At 50.3% G+C, this 21,425-nt stretch overlaps 10 protein-coding genes across 10 annotated transcripts; 4 read left to right on the top strand and 6 right to left on the bottom strand.

The window, feature by feature from the left end:
• Positions 1-274: 274 nt before the first annotated feature.
• P175DRAFT_0516513 (uncharacterized protein) lies at positions 275-2,435 on the bottom strand. Its single transcript, XM_040898912.1, has 4 exons — positions 2,117-2,435; positions 2,008-2,035; positions 1,423-1,936; positions 275-1,368 (listed from the first exon to the last, which is right to left on the bottom strand). The coding sequence occupies exons 1-4, from the start codon at positions 2,254-2,256 to the stop codon at positions 758-760; spliced, it is 1,293 nt and encodes a 430-aa protein (XP_040752285.1). The 5' UTR covers positions 2,257-2,435; the 3' UTR covers positions 275-757.
• Positions 2,436-2,695: 260 nt separating this feature from the next.
• P175DRAFT_0501524 (uncharacterized protein) lies at positions 2,696-3,493 on the bottom strand. The gene is made up of 4 exons (XM_040897188.1): positions 3,301-3,493; positions 3,187-3,218; positions 3,003-3,084; positions 2,696-2,944 (listed from the first exon to the last, which is right to left on the bottom strand). Exons 1-4 carry the CDS (start codon positions 3,394-3,396, stop codon positions 2,918-2,920), a joined length of 237 nt encoding a protein of 78 aa, XP_040752284.1. The 5' UTR covers positions 3,397-3,493; the 3' UTR covers positions 2,696-2,917.
• Positions 3,494-3,690: 197 nt separating this feature from the next.
• Positions 3,691-5,301, bottom strand: P175DRAFT_0479288 (NUDIX hydrolase). The gene is made up of 2 exons (XM_040895389.1): positions 4,653-5,301; positions 3,691-4,601 (listed from the first exon to the last, which is right to left on the bottom strand). The coding sequence occupies exons 1-2, from the start codon at positions 5,141-5,143 to the stop codon at positions 3,749-3,751; spliced, it is 1,344 nt and encodes a 447-aa protein (XP_040752283.1). The 5' UTR covers positions 5,144-5,301; the 3' UTR covers positions 3,691-3,748.
• A 484-nt stretch (positions 5,302-5,785) lies between these two features.
• P175DRAFT_0532255 (SPX domain protein) lies at positions 5,786-8,209 on the top strand (the record flags this gene model as incomplete). The annotated part of the gene is made up of 2 exons (XM_040899949.1): positions 5,786-8,017; positions 8,081-8,209. 2 exons carry the CDS (start codon positions 5,786-5,788, stop codon positions 8,207-8,209), a joined length of 2,361 nt encoding a protein of 786 aa, XP_040752282.1.
• A 671-nt stretch (positions 8,210-8,880) lies between these two features.
• P175DRAFT_0557580 (uncharacterized protein) lies at positions 8,881-10,475 on the bottom strand (the record flags this gene model as incomplete). The annotated part of the gene is made up of 4 exons (XM_040900782.1): positions 9,907-10,475; positions 9,241-9,846; positions 8,974-9,144; positions 8,881-8,915 (listed from the first exon to the last, which is right to left on the bottom strand). Coding segments are annotated over exons 1-4 (1,065 nt in total), but the record flags the coding sequence as incomplete, so codon positions are not given.
• Positions 10,459-11,205, top strand: P175DRAFT_0479283 (DsbA family oxidoreductase; the record flags this gene model as incomplete). Its single annotated transcript, XM_040895388.1, has 2 exons — positions 10,459-10,503; positions 10,555-11,205. 2 exons carry the CDS (start codon positions 10,459-10,461, stop codon positions 11,203-11,205), a joined length of 696 nt encoding a protein of 231 aa, XP_040752280.1.
• Positions 11,206-11,670: 465 nt separating this feature from the next.
• P175DRAFT_0438375 (6-phosphofructo-2-kinase PFK26) lies at positions 11,671-14,083 on the bottom strand (the record flags this gene model as incomplete). Its single annotated transcript, XM_040893910.1, has 2 exons — positions 11,671-13,501; positions 13,764-14,083. 2 exons carry the CDS (start codon positions 14,081-14,083, stop codon positions 11,671-11,673), a joined length of 2,151 nt encoding a protein of 716 aa, XP_040752279.1.
• Positions 14,084-15,574: 1,491 nt separating this feature from the next.
• On the bottom strand, positions 15,575-16,072 carry P175DRAFT_0509402 (uncharacterized protein; the record flags this gene model as incomplete). The annotated part of the gene is made up of 2 exons (XM_040898422.1): positions 15,575-15,976; positions 16,064-16,072. The coding sequence occupies 2 exons, from the start codon at positions 16,070-16,072 to the stop codon at positions 15,575-15,577; spliced, it is 411 nt and encodes a 136-aa protein (XP_040752278.1).
• Positions 16,073-16,604: 532 nt separating this feature from the next.
• Positions 16,605-18,614, top strand: P175DRAFT_0501518 (FMN-dependent alpha-hydroxy acid dehydrogenase). The gene is made up of 5 exons (XM_040897187.1): positions 16,605-16,644; positions 16,709-16,767; positions 16,839-18,030; positions 18,085-18,158; positions 18,207-18,614. Exons 1-5 carry the CDS (start codon positions 16,617-16,619, stop codon positions 18,291-18,293), a joined length of 1,440 nt encoding a protein of 479 aa, XP_040752277.1. The 5' UTR covers positions 16,605-16,616; the 3' UTR covers positions 18,294-18,614.
• On the top strand, positions 18,615-21,420 carry P175DRAFT_0501517 (putative C6 transcription factor). The gene is made up of 7 exons (XM_040897186.1): positions 18,615-18,773; positions 18,835-19,261; positions 19,319-19,529; positions 19,585-19,616; positions 19,675-21,001; positions 21,061-21,233; positions 21,300-21,420. Exons 1-7 carry the CDS (start codon positions 18,673-18,675, stop codon positions 21,366-21,368), a joined length of 2,340 nt encoding a protein of 779 aa, XP_040752276.1. The 5' UTR covers positions 18,615-18,672; the 3' UTR covers positions 21,369-21,420.
• The last annotated feature ends 5 nt before the right edge of the window (positions 21,421-21,425 follow it).

The raw sequence follows: 21,425 nt of genomic DNA, 5'->3' as shown, positions 1-21,425 counted from the left end.
GAAACCACAATCGCCAGATGGCATTGCATTGCTTGAGTCACCAACCAGCCAGCTACGTACGTACAATTCTGATTCATAATTCTTTGCTTCGTGTACACTCCACTCCGTCCAGCCCAGCCCAGCCCAGCCCAGCCCATTCCAAGTAAAGGTAAAGCTAAAGGTAAATGTAAAACGCAAGTATCCGTGTCCAAATCCACACCCCGTGCCTAGGTAGCTAGGTAGCTAGTTTCGCTTTATATGTCGACAGAATTAGTCAAGTAGAATACAGAGAAAGAGTGGGAGAAAAGAAAAAAAAAAAAGGAAAGAGAAAGAGAAAGAAAGAAAGCAATGCACGCTCAACTGCAAGACAGAACCTAGTATGCCCCAGGTGTAATGTAATGTAACAACAGAACTTTTGTGCAGTCACCCATGAAAATCCAAAAGGGAAATAGGTGGAACAGACATATCTGGCCCCGGAGGGTGTGATCCAACCTAGGGCTGTGTCTGCTCCTACAAAGCCTGGTTGTAATTATCGGATATTCGTTGCTTTCGTGAACCATACCATAACACCACCAGAGCCCATAAATTGCTGATTATTAAGAGATAAAAAAAAAAAAAAAAAAAAAACACGGACGACATAGTCGACGGGTCAAAAGAAGAGGAAGGACGGCCGTGACAAAAGCAAGAATAGATAGAAGAGTAGCAGCAAACTAGAGCGCTTGTTTCTCGGGAGCTGTTGAACTGGATGGCTGATCAAGCTTTCTCATAGATGGCTTGCTTATTGGGCTGCAGCAGGGGCAGGGCCAGCGGCAGCTGGACCTCCGTTGGGTCCACCGCGACCACGGCCACCACGACCTCGTCCACGTCCCCGGAAGTCACCACGGCCACGGCCACGGAATCCGTCACCGCCGCGACCACGACCGCGGCCACGGCCGCGGAAGCTGGGCTGTCTCTGGTGGTGCACAACTTGTTCAAATCCATCACCGCGTGGGGTCTTGCGCTCACCAGCGTCAATTTTCACGTCAGGGTCGACGTTTGCAGGGGTAGCCTGAAGGCCGGTCTCGGTCTCGGCAGGGTCACGAGGAACCTCAACCCAGCTCTCGGTGTGCGAGGATGCAAGAGAGTCCGCAGGGTTAGACTCCCAGCTTGCTTCAGCAACTGCATTCGCAGCGTCGGGGACGAGTGTCTGAGGGGGTGGGACGAGTTGCTCAGGTTGGGTTGCAGCGGCTGCATGCTCCGTAGCAGCAGCAGCTTCGGCAGCGTAAGAGGGATCCTGGAGCTCCGTGTACGCGGCGTTGGCGGTGGTAGGGTCGGACATAGGAGCGGCTTCTGCAACAGGTTCCTCAGACGTAGAAGCCTGTTCTCCAGAGATCTGCTTGACTTTGGCGTCTGTCGAGAAAGCGCATTAGCCATTGAAAGCAAACCGCATTTGGATAAACTCACATGTGACGTCCAGTGTTTCGCCCTCTACGCTGACGATCTTCTCCTCCACACCGTCGACGAGCTTCAGTATCGATGCAACTGCTTCAAGAGAACCCCCGTAGACCTGGTAGAGGACACCCTCAAACGCACGACTCTCACTAGAAGTCTCATCGCCGGAGCGCCTCATATTAGCGGCAGCGCACAGGAACTTGCTCAGGCTCAGCAAACGCTGGTTGAGCTCATCCTTGCCGGTTTCGCTAGCTGCAACAGAAGCCTTTTCCTGGAGGGATTCCACTTCCTCCTTGTGTGCCTTCTCCAGCTCCGCCTTCTGGGAAACCAGACGCTGTTCGTAATAGGCAGCAAATTCCTTATAGTGGGCGATCTGTTCCTCGATCTGGGTGACAGAGGCCTGGAGAGAGGGTTTCTTCAGCGCCTGAGCCTTTTGATCGTTGTTGATCTTCTTCTCGGCAACCAAATCGTCTAGCGATTTCCCGGGGTTTTCAGCAATGATGGAGTCAACTTTGGCGGTCGCATTCTATACGAAGCAAATGTCAGTGGCCACGACGAGTAGACCCAAGCTATAATGCACAGAGAATTTATTTTTACCAGCTTCTTTACAGCATTGCGCAAGTTCCTAATGTGTCATTAGCACCTACTTAGGACTGCCTGGAGAGAAACAGAGCGGAGGTGGGCAACGGTATTTGGCGGCGGTTACCTCTGAAGTTCTTTGTAGTGTGGGAAGTCAATAGATTCTGAGGGAGAAGAGGAAGAGGAAGAAGCTCCATTGATATGAGGAACGTTCTCTGATTGGGAAGGGGACTGTGCAGGAGCGGTGTTCACAGGAGCGGCAGCCATGATGATCTGAATGTGATAGTCAGAGTGTGGAGGATTGAGAATAAAGGAGGATGACAAGACAAGAGAGAAGATAAAACGAGGAAGGATGAAAAAAGAAGAAGAAAAGCTTCTGCTACGAAAGTAAGATTGATGTGTGTGTGTGTGTGTGTGTGTGTGTTTGTGTGTAGAAGCCAGTGGAGGGCAGAAGAAAGAACAGAGGCGGGTGGAACTGCGCCGAATCTCAGTTGCTGTGGCTTTGTCGTGTGCTGCAGGCAGCCTAACCTAATAACTCAGCTTGGTGGAATTGTGATCTATAATCTTGAATCCAGAGTGACGGATAAAGTAGATAATTAACTAACTATGGTCTGCAGCTGCTTTATTTGGTTGGATGGATGTCTCTACGAGGCTCCTAGTCTATGTGAGGCTCTAGTTGAGGGTCCCCCAAGCTATTCAAACAAATACCATAACTATAATTGGGTATCATAAGACTCTAGCTAACTCCCTTGCAGTCTATCCATTTATTCCCTGGTCTGGGGCTGTATTAGAATGAAAAGAAACCCAAGGCCGTTCGCAACATCTAGCACAATAGCACAATAGCACAACCTAACGCCGTAGCAGCTATCCAAATCATGTCCCATCACACCACACACACGCCTATAACCAAATTATAATAATTCCCAGGCTAACCTTGAAATTTGCGGAGAGTTTTCTGCAGAAACCCAGTCAGTCCAAACAACCACAGTACAGTTGGGTTGTCTCACACGTACTTCAGTCACCTTGCGCACCGAGTTTGGGGATATATTCTTTTCGCCTGATTTCCGGGACCGAATCGATGCTTCGCGCATTAATCTGTTGTCGAGCGTCAGAGCAGCTTCTTGTTTTTTCCGTGTGTGTTATCAACGCGAGTCGCGGCAGTCTCCAGCCGTAACGGGGAGCTTCAAAACAACTCACTCTTGCATGAAGAGCATGTAGTCCAGGAAGATCTACAGTAAACGGCCAGCAAATGTTAGTCTCAGCGGAATCTCAAGGGAGAAAATGACATCGTGGGATTCAGGAAATTAGTACCAGGATATCCGCATTCTTGCTCAAACTGCGGTTCGCATGGGCTTTGACGATGCGTTTGACCGTTGCTCGGGGATAGAGCTTCTGGGTAGCTGCCATGGTTGGCGATGCAGCAGCAGCAGCAGCAGCAGAGGACGTCAGCGACTCTGTTTCACAAGATCAGAGTTGATAACTTGATCTTAATCTTTGCTTGAATTGCTGGAGCTTTTCCGTGAAACGCTTGGATGTTTGTGTTACATAATGTCAGTGGAACCAGTACCGATCTGGATGGTATTTACATTACCATACGAGTAAAATTCCGCCGAGTGTAACTGTCGACCAAGCTTTGATTTGATTTGCCAGCTGTGGATACTTCGGGAAAACTTTGGAAGAAACCCTTCGCTTACTGGGATGGAATTCTTATTTTATGTATATATTATCGCGATTTTATGTACCTAGAGAATTCAAGATGCTATACAGTCAATCGTCTTTGAAGGATCTTCCAGACACAATAAGCGGCCGTGGAGCCTAGAATCGTTCGCCATACAAGGAAGATGTAAATGGCAATGCGGACCCTTTGGTAATACCCTCGAAGCATGATGCCCACTGCGTAGGCGGTTCCATCTGGACTCTTGTCGGACGGCCCGTAATATCTGCCCACCCCCAGTCCACCGATCCCGACATCATTGCGGTCATCGTTGTCTTGTACTTCAACTACAGGTAGGGCGGCTGTTTCGCCGTCTAACGCCGTATTGTTTGGCTGAGGCGGGATTCCGAATCTGACCTGGCGCATGTTACTTTTGCGTAACTTGTACGTAAGAAGATTGACAATGAAGCGCAGATCAAGAGGTGTGAAGTTGGGATAGTTCCACAGCTGTACAGCCGTGTAAGGCGGCAGCATGTCTAAAAAGTCCGCTAGAATGCCAAGGGTCAGCCCCCAGAGGAGGAGTGGAGGGTTCTGGAAGGGTGAATGAGGTTGCTTGTTGCAAAGCCACGATTTCCAGCGCTGAAACCAAGTTGTCACTTGAGCCCTTTTTAAACTGCGCTTCAGGTTTTGACTGCAGTGCAAAGTTTCAGTGGGGTTTAATTGAATGGCGGAAAACTGCATCCAACCCATTATTGCACGGCTTGCGAGACCGGCCATGAGCCCACCTGTGCTTGCAAGCCGCTGCGACATGTCAACATTTTCTACCGTTCGCGATGAAGGTGAGAGGAGAACACTCAGAGACACCCAATGGGTTGACGCAACCTCGGCCGGTTGGAGTTCGAGGGCTGGAGAATCGCAGCTTGTGAGCAAAAAGACATAGGGGCACAAGACCATTAACCTAAGTAGAACTGGTCAGCACAATCCATCGCGTAATTCACATAGCACGTACGGTATACTGCCCCAGCTGGAAGTCACCACTCGTTCCGGCAAATTCCCCACGTAGATGCAGCCGTCGGTCGTCAAGTCCAGGCCCACTTCTTCCGAGGCCTCGCGAATCGCAGCCGCACGGTCGTCCACATCCTCGGGGTCTCGCTTTCCTCCCGGAAGAGCAATGTGGCCGGTCCAGCGATCCCCGACACGCGAGGATCGTTTGATGAACAGAGCCTCAGGATCTCCGTGTTGGACCCACGATTGGGAGAAGAAAGTATGGAGCTGCTGCTTGACGGGAGCGGCGTTGTCATTCTGAAACGGCGACAACCGATCGGGTCGGTGGCTGTAAGTAGGCCGGATTCGGAGGACTAGAGCGACGGAGGCTCGTTTCTTGCATCGAGGTGGATTAGGGACATGAGGATAGGAGTTTTCATGGAGATCTATTAGGGCATGATGAAGAGAATGGGATAGCAACGCGGATTCTTGGGACGGATCTGGACGAGATTCCATGGTTTAGGGATCAGTGGCGAAAAGGATAGGGGTATTATTGGTGTTGGAAAGAACTTCTGGCCATATCACTTTCAATTAAGGTAGAGGATAGAAGGAGAGCAGACTCAGCAGAGAACCTGGGGGGGGGAATATAAAGTATCATCATCAGCTTGCTCAAGAAGCCAACTTGACTGCTCAAAAGTTGGCCGCCCAAGTGACGTGTAGATAGTCAAATATATTACAGACCGTGTATTTTACGGTATTGTTATAAAACAGACGGCCGAAATTCCATCGGATCTAGGCTCTGCAGTGGGTCTTCTTTTGCCATCTGTGATTGGCCAAGAGGGAGCTATTAGAGGAGCACGTGCTTTAATCTGGCAATCATAGGGTAACTTCAAGTCTACATGAAAGCCTGAGGTCTTCCTAGCGTCCTCTCGATCCATATCTTTGCGGATTTCCCTCTTCTTTCCCTCGACAGATTCTGCTCGAGTTCTCAAATAATTCCCAACAATTGATCTCGGGTGTGTTCATTGTGATTTGAGAATTTGTTTCTTCTCTCCCTTCCATTGGCCTGCTCTCTGAGTGACTTCGCTTCCATTGACACTGTCCCCACCCCCCTCCCTCACTTTTCTGAGCCGCTCGATTTTTCACGATTGTACGGCGATGCGGTTCGGCAGGACGTTGAAACACTCCATCTATCCGCCATGGAGTAAGAATTATATCGACTACCAACGGCTGAAGGTGCTTCTGAGGGAGCACGATGTCACTGGTGATGATAGTGACTCTGACAACCCTTGGACGGAGCAGGACGAAGAGGCCTTTGTCCAGGAACTGCTCAATGTTCAGTTAGATAAGGTCAATGCATTCCAGGTGCAGACCTCGCAGCAATTGAGGGAACGGACTGCTGCATGTGAGGCCAAGCTGCGACCGTTGGCTCCTTCCGACGATGAGACTTCTACCGTGGATGATGACGAAAAAACGAGAATCGCCTCGGAGGTTTTGGGGGAGCTGGATAACATTACCAACGAGGTGACTGAGCTGGAGAAGTACAGCCGTATCAACTTTGCCGGTTTCCTCAAAGCTGCGAAGAAGCACGATCGCAAACGTGGAGCTCGGTACCGTGTTAAGCCCTTGCTCCAGGTCCGCTTATCGCAGCTGCCCTTCAACTCCGAAGACTACTCCCCTTTGGTGCACAGACTGTCGGTGATGTACTCCTTTGTGCGCGAGATACTGACCACTGGTACTGTCGAGCCCAATACCCCCGAGCCAGGATTCGGACAGGGCAGTTATTCTTCGTTCAAATTCTGGGTCCATGCAGACAACATTCTGGAGGTCAAGACGCTTATCCTTCGAAAGCTCCCGGTGCTGATTTATAACCCCACATTGTCGAAAGAGTTGGAATCTCTCCCTGTCGACCCTACCATCACTTCTCTCTATTTCGATAACCCCAACTTCGATCTCTACACGCAGAAAATCACACGAAGCTCTGAAGCTGCCTCGCTTCGGTTGCGTTGGACCGGAAGTCTCAATGACAAACCCCCAGTTTTCCTAGAAAAGAAGGTTGTGACGAAGGATAACTACAGCCGGGAGGTGAAGGTGCAGCTGAAGCAGAAACATGTCAAGGAGTTCCTGGAGGGCGAATACAGAATGGAGAAGCAGGTCCACCGGATGGAGGATATGGGCAATAGCGAGCTGGAGCAAGCAGAGTTGCTCAAACACGACATAGAGGAGCTGCAAACTTTTGTCAAGGAAAACAACCTGCAGCCTATGCTTCGCGCCAACTATACTCGCACTGCCTTCCAGATTCCTGGAGACGATCGCATTCGAGTCTCTCTTGATACCAATCTTGCATTGATCCGGGAAGACTCGCTAGATGAGCGCCCTTGCCGGGATCCTAACGAATGGCACCGTGCCGATATCGATGACGCCGGGATGGAGTACCCGTTCAGCGGTATTCGAACCGGCGAGATTTCTCGTTTCCCCCACGGTTTGCTGGAAATTAAGCTGCGAGGAGATGCCGCTCACAATTCCTCATGGGTTAAGGATCTGATGGTCTCTCACCTCGTCAAGGAAGCTCCCAGGTTCTCGAAGTTTGCGCATGGTGTTGCCCAGCTGTTTGAGGATCATGTCAACAGCTTCCCATTCTGGCTCGGCGAGCTGGAGAACGACATTAGACGGGACCCTGAAACTGCATTCCACGAAGAACAAGAACGCCAGGCTAGACAGGCCGAAGAGGACATGGCCGTTGGAAGCTTCCTCGGAAACAAGACCGGCAGCCCATCTGTTCGGCCACTCGTAGGATCGCCGATGACCCGATTCACCGATCTCGAATCCCCATTGCGGAAGAGACGGTCATCTCAGTTCTTGATGCCTACCAGCCGGCCTCCTCCACCCAAGAATAATCAGGAGCGGCAACCCCGGGAAGAGCCGCTGTTTGTGCCACAAGAAGAGCGACAGATCACCACGTCTCGCCTGGCAGCCCTGTTCCCCGGATTCTCACGGACCCGTCGCGCGCAACAATCTTCTGTTGTCTTGCCACCGGGCGTGCAGGAACCCGGCACATGGATCAAGGATTCTGGCCCGGTCCGCGTTGAGACCAAGGTCTGGCTTGCCAACCAGCGGACCTTCATCAAGTGGCTGCACGTCAGTGTCCTGCTGTCGTCGCTGTCGCTTGGTTTGTACAACGCGGCCGGCCGCCACAACGACATCGCTCGCGCTTTGTCTATTGTGTATACCTTCTTTGCGATCTTTTCCGCCGTATGGGGATGGTATATGTACGAGCTGCGAGCGCGACTGATTCGTCAACGAAGCGGCCGGGACCTTGACCACATGTTCGGCCCGATCGTCGTGTGTATTGGTCTGGCTGTTGCTCTTATTCTGAACTTTGCTTTCAAGGTACATTTATTTCTTTTTTTTTTTTTTTTTTTTTCCATTGATCTCAAGCTCACTCCGTTCTAGTATACATCCACTATTGAAAAGCTCCGCGGAAACCAACCCCAGCTCAACGCTACTTCTATCGATGCTTCTTACGTGATGGTTGAGAAGCCCGAGGTCTGGGGCCTCGTTAACCAAGGCGACAACTATTAGTTTCGTCGGGCTCTTAATCATAGGAGGATTGTGAGAATCCATGTCGGCATGAAGGTAGACGAGAGGCTGATTGAAGGAAGATTGTTATGAGATAATTGACTACTGTCTCCCTATGTATGCTTTTATTGTTTGCCCTTGGTTTGTATAGGTATGATCCTGTATTACGGTGTTCTTGTTCCCCTTGTAGTAGTTATTAAATGAGTTGAATTGAATTGAATCAATGATTGGGAACCTCTACTACAAACCTGTAAACTCTGTAACGTATATATATATATGTAGCTTTCTAAACAAGTAATCATCAATAAAATACTCAAACACGGAATGCCTCTATCCATCCATCCATCTAGATATATATACAGCTCTCAAATAATACACACACACACACACACACACACACACACATATATATATAAACCTATCCCTATATCATAGATATCTTCTCGTCCTGAAATGCCTATCTCCAAGTAAGGGTGTGTGTTCGGGATTATTCCTGTCGTTATTTGTTTCGGACTCGTCCGGGGTTTCATTTTCCCTAGATGGATGTATATCTGGATCTATACCTGTATTTGTATGCGTATCTAGACATGGACATGGACATGGACATGGATATGGATATGAATATGAATATGAAGGTACGACTAGTGTACCGGTTGAATCTGACCGACGAGAATAGAGAAGACTCGGAACGTAGCCGGCAAAGGTTGTTCTGTGCATTGTTGCATTAGGGTTAGGAAGATGGCATGGAATGGAGATGAGGAGACTACCTATCGAAAAACCCCCCAAACAACCATAAATAGACCGTGCCCAGAAAAGCTATCACCCACTCGAGTATTCCCGCAGTACGGTACTCGGTGATTTTACCGTCCATGGTGAGAGAGATGAAGGCCACGGCGAGGAAGAGTTCGATGAGAATGAGGGTTGTCGAGAGGGTTGCACTATAGTAGTAATTGTTGTTAGCGGGTTTATTTTTGGTCTTCTAGTAGAATCCAGAGTAAGTAAGTAAGTAAGTAAGTAAGTGAGTAGGGGCATACAAAACTCTAACCCGGGACTTTCTCGTCCCCCCGCCCCAGTGATATCGTACTTTCCCGAAATGCGAGAGATAGGATACAACGGCGAGCACCTCGTCTGCGTAGACGATGGCCGTGCCCGCAGACTGCAAAGCCAATCCGGCAAAACAGAGCCGGAGGAAAATATGGTGGGCGGATTTGTACCGGAATGTGTCCATGACGCTGAGGAGGATGAGCGATGCACCTGCGACGCCGGCGGCGAGGATGGAGAAGAGCGAGATCATTTTCAGGGTTTTGGTAGTGTCGTGGTCTTCTCTCTCGTTGGGTTCACTGTCGCTTGCACTTTCATGTTCGCGTTCTCTTCCTCGGTCTGGCTCTGGCTCTGGCTCTGGCTCTGGCTCTGCTCTTGCGCTGGATGGGAGCGGATTGTCCTCTTCATCGGTGATATCCGGGGTCTGTTCGCATTGCTGGGTTCCAGTGCTGTACTCTGGACCCCGGATCAGGGCAAACCCGGGCTCGTAGCGCATAACATGGACGGCGGCGACAGTGAACAGAAAGCCCATGGCCGTGATTGAGGCTCCGACTAGGAAGAGTGGTTTGAGTTCGAACGAGGCGATATCGGAAATAAACCTGGGGACAGTTAGATCTACCCGCATGGCTTTGATCTCTAGAGAAGAGCAGAATACGAACGGTAAATGTGGATTGAATTGTCCTGGATAGGGACGCATCCCTTGAGCAACCCAGGTCAAGAGCAGGCTGGTTAAGGTGAGGAACCAGACTGAACCGGCGAGAGAGGGAAAGAGGACGAGTCGGGAGGGGGGGATATTGAGGATGACGGCGTGCAGGAAAGCCCAGGTATAGTCATGATAGCGGAGGAGGGTAGGGAGCATTTGAGGATGGGCAGAGAAGAAATCGTGGTAGAGTGGAGGAGTAAGTAATATCATATCATTAACCTGAGGAGAGGATTTGATTCCGATCAGATCAGAGATGATGATGTCATATAATACTGACTATCCTATATTATAAGATCTATAATACTAACGACATGGAGTAATTCCATACTTACTCCAAGGAGAAGAATCCAGATGAATCCCGAAGAATTACTGAATCCAGCATCTTTGCTTGGGAAACATGAAGTTATTTCCAACGCTGACAAATCCATCCATCACGTCAAAATATATATAACTATACATATACATATGTATATGACATTCTCTACAGAGTACTACTATACAAACGAAAATGACCAACTTCAACATCCAAATCATCTCTGATAGTGTTTGCCCGGTACGCTTCTAGCTTTGCCCTCCTCCTCCTCCTACTAAACAATATGTATAGTGGTGCTACGTCGGCTACCGTCGTCTCTCCCGCGCAATCACAATCCACAAAACCTCTCACCCCCTAGACACATTCACTCTAACCTGGGCCCCCTTCTACCTGAACCCACACGCACCCCGCTACCCGGGTGTCGACAAACGACAATACTACGAGACAAAGTTCGGCGCGGACCGCACAGACTCCATTCTCGCGCGGCTCTCCAGCGTCGGAGCCGCAGACGGGATTGCGTTCAAGTTCGGGGGCCGCACAGGAAGTACGCGGGACTCGCATCGGTTGATCTGGTATGCGGGGGAGAAGGAGAAGGAGAACAACATCAGCAACGCTAAAAGCGGGGAAGATGATGTGATCGGGGGAATCCAGACCAGAGTGATTGAACGGTTGTTCCGGGGGTATTTTGAGGAAGAGAAGAATATTACCGACCCCGCCGTGTTGTTGGAGGCGGGGGTTGCCGCGGGGTTGGGGCGCGAGGAGGTGCAGAGTGTGTTGGATTCGGAGATCGGGTTGGATCAGGTTGAGATGGAGGCGACGAGGGCGAGGAGGCAGTTGGTGACGGGGGTGCCTTATTATCTTGTGCAGGGAATGTATGCGATCGAGGGTGCGGATGAGCCGGAGACATTCCTGCAGGTGTTTGAACGGATTAAGGAGGCTTAGGTTTTTGTTTTTTTTTTTTTTATTCAAATGAATATGGACAAATGTGTAGTGAATTACTACTGATATTATTGTGGTTCTGTCTTGGGTTGAATCCCATATACATCACCATATCATCATATCACACCCTGATATCTGATTCTGATAATCCCAAGTATACAGAGAACCCCTGATCCCGTTATAATCACCCAGTGAGGCGTGCCGTTTGACGCCCGTATCATGCGAACACATAGGAATACATGGAAAGAAATACATAACGCTGATTAAAAAAAGAAGAAAAGAAAAGAAAAGAAAAACCACCCACACCGAAAAGAAAAAGTTCGAACAGTCGCTAAATCAAACGATCCGTTCGCAGTCATAGCAAGTCATAAAAGAATCGGAGATAATATATCAAAGCCAGGTAAAAATGAAGAGAAGAGAGAGAGAGAGAGCAGATCGTCCCGTCTTATATCTATCCTCTAATCGGCTCTAATGGTGCGTGGTAGCCTGGCGGAGCTCGAAATCCGGAATGTAGTCGAACCAGTCGGTCGTCGGGTTGTAACGATACGCCTTGAACTCCACTCCATAAGGCTTGGGCTCCAACATGTACAACATGCCCAAAGGCACGTCCAGGTCGGCAACTTCGTCCCGCTTCAGCCCACGGAAGTAAGCCAGAAGAACGCGTGCCACCGAGCGGTGCGTCACCAGCAGTACATGGTCCGTCATTCGCTCCACCTCGATAATCACGGCACGGAGCCGGTTGATCACGTCCAGGTATCCCTCGCCACCGGGCCCAGGGTACCGATAGTACAGCTTGTTCTTCTTGCGGGTCGCATACTCGTCGGGAAACCTCTGGCGGATCTCGTCGTAAGTCATTCCCTCCATCTTGCCCGCATATAGCTCGTCAAGCATCTTCATCTGCTTCACGTCATACTCGTCCTCATTGAAGTAATCGACTGTCTGCACCGTGCGCTGCATCATCGAGCACCACACGCAGAAATTGCGAGGTCGATCGCGAGGAATGTACGATGGATTAGGAGGAGTGCTGTCACCGGCACGCGGAGGGAGCTGCACAAGCATGTCCTTTTGTCGTTGGTACAACTCCCACTGGGTTCGCTGGTGATCAATAAACCGCGTCAGCGCCTTGGCATATCGATGGCCGTTTTCGCTCAGCTTGGAGTCGCCGCCAATGCGCCCAAGTTGATTGTCCTGACTCTCGCCGTGTCGGGTGATCCAGATCTGACGGGGAGAGAGGTTAAAGTTGAGCAGGTAATACACGACCTGCGAGGAGAGGAAGCCGTGGGTTTGATGCGACACAATCTTGCGCCCGACATCCACCATGCGAATGTACGGCATGTTATTGGATTCTTCATAATCCCCGAGGGGAACATAAGACTGTTCGTACAGAGCCACCCGCTTTTTGAAATCCTCCAAAGACTTGACCGGATCCTGGTCTTTGTAGTCAGGACCAGAGAGCTTCAGGCGCATGTTGGCTTCCAGCAGCACAGGGTCCACACAGCTGCTCTCGAGGAACAATACACCGAGCTCCGGTCCAGCACGATTACGGATGTGTTCCACAACAGCTTTGCGGCGTTCGAGTGTGCTGTTGGTCGCATCCAGGATGCCCACACTGCCACCCTGGTCGAGGATGTAGTCGAGCAGTTCGTCGAGAGTATCCAGGGCGACCTGCTCTCTGAGCTTCACGGCCATCTGGTTTTGAGGATCGAAGAAACTTGCAGACTGATCGATAGGCTCTGGGGATGCTTCGCGGATTTCCAGAGGTCCGGCCCTGATGGACGGAACAATGGTGTTCCCGTCCTGCAACGAAGGCACCGCCTCTTCTTGACCGTTGACGAGAATCTTGGCGGGGATGATCGGAGGTGGCAGTCCGTGATCGAGCTCCGGAGGAGAGATGGTCGCAGGGTTCGGGGGGGAGACATCATTATTGCCAGTACTCATGGCACCGACGCTGACGCTGAGGCGTCGTACCGAATCAATGAGCTCATTATGGACGGAGCTATTTCGATGACCGGGACGTCCAGCGGGAGAAGGGGACTTGCCTGCAGCAACGCGACGACGCTCTCCAACGTTGAAGATTTCTGTATCGTGCTGCAGCCAGTTCAAGTAACGGGCTAACTTTTTGGTGACATAACTCTTGCCACGGGCCGGCAGACCGACCATGACAATGACCAGCTTCGAGCCGAGGTCGCCCTGAGCGATCTTGCCATCGGGAGAGACCTTGGACTTGGTCAGACCTGGGATGTCAAGAGTTGTGGCACGAACACGACCTGGAGTTGAAGCCTGAGATGGAGTAGCGACACTATCAACTATTAGTCAGTCGTCAAAAAAAAAATAGAAAAAAAAAAAAAAAAGACAGGAAAAGAATAAGAATTAAGCATAATAACGTTATCTAAAATAGAACAAGATCCGCAGGTTGGGCCGCCTCAAAATCACGAAGACAGAGCGGCCGCATCTAGAACACCACAAGCTTTCTCTGACAAGATATAAAAAAAGAAACCCCCCCCCCCCCCAACTCCAATCAAAACACAAAGAAGGAGAGAAAGAAATAAGAATATCCTTACAATTGTGGAGACGAGGGAGCGGTAGAAACCGGAGTGTCTGTTAGGGCGAACCCGACACCGTCCTTGGATGCCTGCGATCCCCTGTGGACATCGGAATGCAGGTCGTTCCCTAGCGCTCGACCGGCAACAGACCTCGGAGGAGGCATAAGAGACGCGTCTTTCCCGGGTCCCGGCTTATAGTTGCCATAGATCCCGTTGGATGTGACCCCGTTGGGTTTTGCTCTGGTATTATTAATATTATGGTGAGTGTGGCGCGACAGGTCAGGAGATGAAGCACAACTCATGATCGCAGAGCGCGCTATGTCAGTGTGTTGAGCCATGATTCATCCCCCAATGCACTCCGTGGCGCAGATGCAGGGGATGATCTTTCGTTTCTGTCTTCAAATTTGTGGGGAAGGGAAAACGAGGATGCAGGAATTGATCCCTTGATGCAGACTGACAGAGAAGACCGAGAGAATTGAAATGAAGTCAAGGGAAAGAAAGGGAGGTAGAACTGAGGGGGGGCAAAACTGGAGTGGGAAGAAAAAAAAACTGGGTAAGGAGTTGGAACGTCTTGGTTCTTAGCAGGCGGGATGAGTCAAACCCGGACAAACTGGACGTCACAATAAGAAATAGAATAATCCCCAACAAAGATAACACCTGCCTGCAAGGGACGATATAATTGGATTGAATATCTTGATCCTGTGCCCAGGATGATGGTGAATAGCTGGGAAGCAGTGAAAGAACAAGTTTGGTGGTGGTGTTTTGGTGGCAGACAATCGAAGCTTGAAGAAAAGGACGGAGAGGGGCTCTCCGTGCAGTGGAAGCACTGGAAGTCTCGGATGGAGAGAACAACACGCTTGGGAAGGCTAATAAGATTATAAGGGGATCGATATGCACCATCCCCGGCAATCGGCTCACTTTTTTAATACTCCGTATACTAACTAACTACTACTAGGAGGAGTACTTTATCGGAGAAGGATGACGGATTGTCCGGAGTGTGGAACTCCAGGGAATCATGATGTCAGTCAACCAACCTCACTGTAAATAATTCTTCCATCCAAGTTTCTTGTGATGCTGACAGTGGCAGTCGTAGACAATAGTGGTAATACGATTTGAGCTGTATTGTAGATCCTGAATGCTTGGCCTAGGTAAGGGTGCTTCACTGCATCCATCCCTTTTCCATACCGGTAACCGATCATTCACTTGGGGAACCAGCCTAGAATGCCAAGGTATCACTACATACATTTGCACTGACCCTTCTCCTGGACTTCGGCGCTTCGCGAGACTTGGATAAAGATTTGGAACCGCGACTCGTTCCACGTCGTTCCCTTGCTGCTTATCTCCTTGGGACGAGGCGGGGCGAGGCGACTGGCGGGTAAGCAGAAGCTTGATAGCTCGTACGCCTTGCGCTTTTCTTGGCCGACCTGGGAGGTTGTCTGAACGCCATGGATCTTGTACAACTTGCTTCTTGTTTCCGCTGAGCTGTGCACTCTCACTGCCCACTGGATAATCCTCTTGGCCCACTTGGCATCATCTGTCGTGGGGGGTCTCGTGATTTCCCCCAGTCAGATGTCGGTCGCTGTCGGTCGCTGTCTCTACCTCGATTTCTCTAGTATCCCAACTTGACGCATGGGATCTCGTCCCTGAGACACCAAGCCAGGGGTGATAACCACCACCGCATCTGAGGAATTCTTGGCGCTTAGCGGATACGCAGGAATCCGTCACAATGCTCTCATGTGAGGCTTCCTGAGGTGGAGGTTGGCTGTTGTTGTTGTGGTCAAGATGGGTATCTTCGCAGGGCCTCGTAGACACAGCAATGCCAGCAAGCTCTACTGATCGAGTCGCAACGTCAAAGCAATCAGAGTGGCATAGGCAGCAACACTCAACGCTGTCAACACCACCACTGCATTACCACTGGTCCTGAACTTGTGACGATGGACGCCATCTTCTCCGACCTCGGAGAAAAACTGCCGGTTACCCTGCTGACGTCGGAAGAGACCGATTATCAGCACTCCCGCCCCGTAGACCGCAAACAACGCGCCCGTACTGTAGAATTCATGGGTGAAGATTTTGAGGACGACGAGAGCAAAGGAGAACTGGGAGAGCGCGGTCCGGATATAGGCCCCTTCGAAGGTCCGCTGGGCCGCCCGCACTTCGACTATCTCATCGGTAGTTAATGCAACGGTCCGGGCGCGGTGCATCCGGAGACGATAGCGATCTGCTGCACGACGCTGGGTTCTATTAGAATGAGATCCTTGTTGGGTATGAGGTGGTGGTACAGAAGGATGGGGGATCTGGACTCTGGAGCAATCGCGTACCTCGAACATGGTGCTGGTCAGTATTCAGTATCTGTATCCTGCCGGTAAAAAAAAAAAAAAACCCCCCCTATACAGCTCAAGGAGCTTGACAAGAAGTTGAAATCCCAGCACTCCTTTGGAGTTTTCCACAGGGTAAACAGAAGATGAGGGTTGAAGATGACGTTCACACAGGAAGAGAGTCAGCCGGAAACAAAGCTCACGTGGATCGAAAACCCATCGTCCTTCTGCTTCATTGGTATATAGTTTAACTGTTTGGGGAATTACTATAAGAATTTATTATAGAGTCAACTATAGCTAGATTTTTTATTGAATATTTATCTAGAAAGTTTTTTCCCCCACTGTCGATATTCCCAACACATCATCGGAGTTGAGCCCGAGTTCAACTTCTCTGGTGGATGGCTTCGGGTTAGAATACCCCGTTGCTGAACGTCCATCCTCGATGGAAATAATATATATATATATATATATATATATATATATAATATAGGTAATTTCTCCCTCTCTTCTCTCTTCTCTTTTATTCCTCCCCATTGACTCCAGTATTTGCTACAGAATGGTCAAGGTATTTAATGCGGCCGAGGGTGAGTTACCTCCCTTCATTCTGATTCCATGTTTGTAAATGTTCTGCTGATGAATTGACCACAGTCGCAAAACACAATACACAAGAGAGTTGCTGGGTAATTCTCTATGGCAAGGTCTACGATGTTCGATCTCCTCTCCAATACCTGTCTGTACCTAGGTCCATGCTCTCCCGCACTAATGCTCGCTCATTCAGGTCACCGACTTTCTCTCAGAACACCCTGGCGGAGCTAAGATCATTCTCAAACTGTCCGGGAAAGATGCCACGGAGGAATATGACCCCATTCATCCCCCAGGGATCCTAGAGGAAAACCTCAAGCCTGAAGCCTGCCTAGGAACCGTTGACCCAGCCACTCTGCCGAAACCAGAAGCTAATGCCGCGTCCGCCCCGGAAAAGGAAGATGATTTCCCTCCAATGGAAGCGCTTCTTAACATGGACGATCTTGAGCAATTGGCCACCAAGAAAGTAAGCAAAAAGGCATGGGCGTACTATTTTTCGGCTGCCGATGATAAAATCACGAAACATTTTAACACGCAAGTCTATCGATCGATTCTCCTGCGACCCCGGGTGTTCATCGACTGTACGCGATGCGAACTCGATATCTCCGTTCTGGGACATAAGCTGGGACTCCCTATCTATGTATCTCCCGCGGCCATGGCACGTCTCGGCCACCCCGATGGCGAGGCAGGAATCGCAGAAGCTTGTCGCAGCTTTGGAGCGATGCAGATCATTTCCAACAATGCATCCATGACTCCGGAGCAGATCGTGGAAAATGCCGCTCCCGACCAGGTGTTTGGATGGCAACTCTACGTTCAGACCGATCGCAAGAAGAGCGAGGCGCAACTGGCACGGATCAATAAGCTTAAGGCGATCAAGTTCATTGTCCTTACCCTCGATGCACCCGTTCCTGGCAAGAGAGAAGACGACGAGCGAGGTAACGCTGCTGCTGCTGCTGCTGGAGGCGGAGGCGAAAGTGGTGTTGGCAGGCAGCTCTTTCAGGGAACCGACCCTACACTTACCTGGCAAAAAACGCTACCTTGGTTGGCCCAACATACCGATCTCCCGATTATTCTCAAAGGACTTCAGACCCATGAAGATGCATACATCGCCTCTCTTCACGGGCCCCAGGTCAAGGGTATCATCCTGTCAAACCACGGTGGAAGAGCTCTCGACACTGCTCCTCCGGCAGTCCACACCTTGCTCGAGATCCGCAAATACTGCCCTGAGGTATTCGACAAGCTCGACGTATGGGTTGACGGCGGTATTCGGCGTGGGACAGATATTGTGAAGGCTCTTTGCCTGGGCGCAAAGGCTGTGGGAATTGGGCGACCTGCCCTCTGGGGACTGGGAGCTGGTGGTACTGCCGGCGTGAAGCGCACCCTACAAAGTGCGTAATACACTCTTACCCTAAGACACTTGTTTCATACTGACTGGGTTTAAGTCCTAGCGGATGAAACCGCCACCTGTATGCGCCTGCTTGGTGTTGAGCGGGTAGACGAACTTGGCCCTCAACATGTATGAGTCTTTCCTCTATGCCAGATATTCATACTGACTTGCTCATAGATCAACACCCGCATGGTGGAACAGCAGATCTACGATGGACCCTCAGGTCTGGATTCTTTGCGCACCTCATTCCGCGCAAAGCTGTAGACATTTGTAGATTGCATGTTTCGTTCGGATTTAAACCTATGTGACCAAAATGCACTGAATTGGAAAATTCGACTCAATCTATATCCATGATCTATTCTACTGTATATACATCTCACTGAATGCCAGATTTCTTCTATAGTGTAGGTGGGTGGGGCTTAACCCCGGAGATAACTGGCGGAGACCGAACAGCTTAAGAGATCATGCAGTCTCACCACAACTTCACTAATACCTAAACTACCTGGTACGGCGTACTAGTACATATCTCTCATTTGCCAGACTGTGAGTTAATTCATGATCAAATCTCATGCTTTTGAAATCCAACTTGTCTAATCTCGCGCTATATTCATCTCAAGACTGCGACTCTTGTTGGTCTACCGCAATGGCGGACCCCCTCCCTAAAGACCCCGCCCAACTATTCAAAGAGAAGGGGAAAAAGCGAACCCGAGTCCAACTCTCCTGCACAGCCTGCAGAAGCCGGAAGTACGTTCCACTCCTTCTAATATACCTTCCGTAGGTGTTGGACTGACGGAATCAATAAAAGGCTCAAATGCTGCCGTACCCATCCGTGCACGAACTGCAGGAAAAGAGGCGAAGCTACCACTTGTACTTTCGTTGGACGCGGACCGCGAGGCAGGCCTTCGCATGGCCGGTCCAGTCCTACTCATGTTCAGGATCGACTGCAGCATCTAGAGAATTTGATTTTCTCTCTTGCGCAGCAGAAGAGGCAGGGGGGGGACCAGAACCCAGGCCAGAGCCAAGATCGGGATCCAGATGCCAATTCGCTACTGCCGCATGGCCTTGGGGTAGAGGTTCCTCAGCCAGGGCCGCAAATGATGCTGCAGACGCCGCCATCTCCTCCAGACCAGGTGGGTAAAGATTCGCCAGCCGACCAGCCTGGGAAGTTGGTAGTTAAAGACACGGGGACGAGCTATATTGATAGTGCGCATTGGAAGGCGATTCTTGAAGAGGTTGGTTAGCCCTTCTTTATCGACAGCACAAGTGGCAATACTGATCTGATCAATTAGATAAATGAGTTTAAAGAGTCGCTGCGGGACAGCGATGAGCTCTCGGATGAAGATGCAGTCGAGTACGAGCCTGTGAATGAGAATGCGCCGACGATTTTATTTGGATTGGGTAAAACAGCTACCAAGGAAGAGCTTCTAACTGATCTGCCGAGTCGAACGGTGGCTGATAGGCTAGTGTCGTTGTTTATTAATTCCAACCAGCCTGCTGTTGGTATGTATTGCTTTGGGGCCCGCCTTGGGTGCTGATACTGACTTGTTGATGTTAGTGATTCTCCATATTCCCACATTCCACAAACAGGTGCGTGATTCCATCCTGCTGGGTGTCCTATTTGGCGGGATCAACTGACAAAACCCAGTATAATCAATTTTGGACAAGACCGCAAGATGTCAGTCTACCATGGCTGGGCATGCTGTACGCGATTCTATCCCTAGGCGTTTTGTTCCACCAACGCAGCGGAGACTCATTAGAAGGTGTCACCGAGGACCAAATGGACATTATCAACACCTCCAGGAAACGGAGCGCACAATGCCTTTCTCAATCAAACTATACCTTGGCCGGACGATACAAAGTAGAGGGGCTATTCCTTTATACCATGGTAGAGTTCTACATGAGCAACGACGCCCAAATCGGAGTGTCATTTCTCTTGGGGATTACCGTTAAATTAGCCATGCGCATGGGCTACCACCGCGATCCAGATCAATTTCCAGCTATATCCGTCTTTGATGGGGAAATGAGGCGCCGGATGTGGGTATTCCTGTATCAATTAGATACCCTCATTGCCTTTGAGATTGGCGTTCCTCGAACAATCCTGGACTGGCACTATGATACAGCGTTGCCGCGCAACCTCTCGGACGAGCACTACAATGAGAACACAAAAAAGCTTCCTCCACCGCGCCCGGAAAATGAAGTCACTACGACCTCCTACACGATCGCCAAGGCCCGGCTGATGGCCACGTTTGGGAAGATTCTGGATATGGCATACTCGCGGGAACCAGTGACATACGAAGAAGCGCTCGAACTCGACCGACAGATGGAGGAGGCGCATGACCTTGTCCCACCAGTGTTTCGCGCGCGCCCAATTGACCAGTGCATTATGGACCCGCCCGAGTTGATCGTCAGACGATATGCACTAGAAAACACATATCAGAAAGCCCGTTGCGTGCTCCACAGACGGTACCTGGGAGAAGTCCATTCAAATCTGCGATATGCATACTCGCGAGTCGTATGTATTACAGCCGCAAAACAGATTCTCCGTGGCTACGCAGATATCTATCGCGAAAACCAACCCGGAGGCCTGATGTACCGAAACCGATACTTCCCCAACTCAATCCAGTACACGGATAACCTCCTCGCGGCGATGATCCTATGCATGGAGCTCTCTTACAGCCACGCAGCCGGCGGCGCATTAGCAGTGAGGCCCAATGACGACGTAGCCGTCGTCATCCGAGACCGGGATGATCTTCTCTCTACTCTGGAAGAATCCCACCAGATACTCAACGAACTGCGCAAGCGCTCAGTAGACGCACAAAAGGCTTATGCCGCATTGACGATTATGCTCCGGAGAGTGAAAAAGGGACTTCACACAATCCCGCCACCGAAATCGAGCATCTTCTCCTCCAGTACAACAGACCCAACCACCGAACCGGAACTGGAACTGGAAGCAGAGCCAGTCACCACCAGTAGTATGTCCCCATCAACAATAAATGCACTTGAGAGATCCATCACTGACCGAAGCTACCAGATCAACCTCCCGCATATGGTAGCTGGCAGGACCTAGAGAGCCTAGACAACCAGCCTTACCCACTCGACATATCTACGGGCTTCATGACGGATCCCATGACATCGATGGACACGCCGTTTGCTTCATTAGACGTAATCGGGGAAATGCTTGATACTCCTGCAAATCTGAACTGGGTATGGCTCTCCATTCCTCTCCCAGTCCGATATTAGTCAAAATACCCGAATTACTGACTTTAGTAGAATCTCTGGGATCGTCAGATCCACGACCGACCGGACTTGAATGGGAACGGGTTGTGGTATACGCAGTAACAGTGACCGGTGACTTGTATATAATCATGATGATAAGGATAGTCAACAAAGAGACTT

This window comes from Aspergillus ochraceoroseus, assembly GCF_002846915.1.
Source record: "Aspergillus ochraceoroseus IBT 24754 chromosome Unknown P175scaffold_4, whole genome shotgun sequence".
Lineage (NCBI taxonomy): Eukaryota > Fungi > Ascomycota > Eurotiomycetes > Eurotiales > Aspergillaceae > Aspergillus > Aspergillus ochraceoroseus.
This window is presented reverse-complemented; position numbering and strand designations above follow the sequence as displayed.

Coding starts and splice junctions, on each gene's coding strand:
- P175DRAFT_0516513 (XM_040898912.1), bottom strand. CDS start 2,256: ATGGCTGCCGCTCCTGTGAACACCGCTCCTGCACAGTCCCCTTCCCAA. Junction 2,036..2,116: donor CACTACAAAGAACTTCAGAG/GTAACCGCCGCC, acceptor ATGACACATTAG/GAACTTGCGCAATGCTGTAA. Junction 1,937..2,007: donor GCAATGCTGTAAAGAAGCTG/GTAAAAATAAAT, acceptor TGCTTCGTATAG/AATGCGACCGCCAAAGTTGA.
- P175DRAFT_0501524 (XM_040897188.1), bottom strand. CDS start 3,396: ATGGCAGCTACCCAGAAGCTCTATCCCCGAGCAACGGTCAAACGCATC. Junction 3,219..3,300: donor GCAAGAATGCGGATATCCTG/GTACTAATTTCC, acceptor CGTTTACTGTAG/ATCTTCCTGGACTACATGCT. Junction 3,085..3,186: donor TACATGCTCTTCATGCAAGA/GTGAGTTGTTTT, acceptor GCTCGACAACAG/ATTAATGCGCGAAGCATCGA.
- P175DRAFT_0479288 (XM_040895389.1), bottom strand. CDS start 5,143: ATGGAATCTCGTCCAGATCCGTCCCAAGAATCCGCGTTGCTATCCCAT. Junction 4,602..4,652: donor TCCAGCTGGGGCAGTATACC/GTACGTGCTATG, acceptor AGTTCTACTTAG/GTTAATGGTCTTGTGCCCCT.
- P175DRAFT_0501518 (XM_040897187.1), top strand. CDS start 16,617: ATGGTCAAGGTATTTAATGCGGCCGAGG. Junction 16,645..16,708: donor GGTATTTAATGCGGCCGAGG/GTGAGTTACCTC, acceptor AATTGACCACAG/TCGCAAAACACAATACACAA. Junction 18,159..18,206: donor ACGAACTTGGCCCTCAACAT/GTATGAGTCTTT, acceptor ACTTGCTCATAG/ATCAACACCCGCATGGTGGA.
- P175DRAFT_0501517 (XM_040897186.1), top strand. CDS start 18,673: ATGGCGGACCCCCTCCCTAAAGACCCCGCCCAACTATTCAAAGAGAAG. Junction 19,262..19,318: donor GGAAGGCGATTCTTGAAGAG/GTTGGTTAGCCC, acceptor CTGATCAATTAG/ATAAATGAGTTTAAAGAGTC. Junction 21,002..21,060: donor AGAGCCAGTCACCACCAGTA/GTATGTCCCCAT, acceptor CGAAGCTACCAG/ATCAACCTCCCGCATATGGT.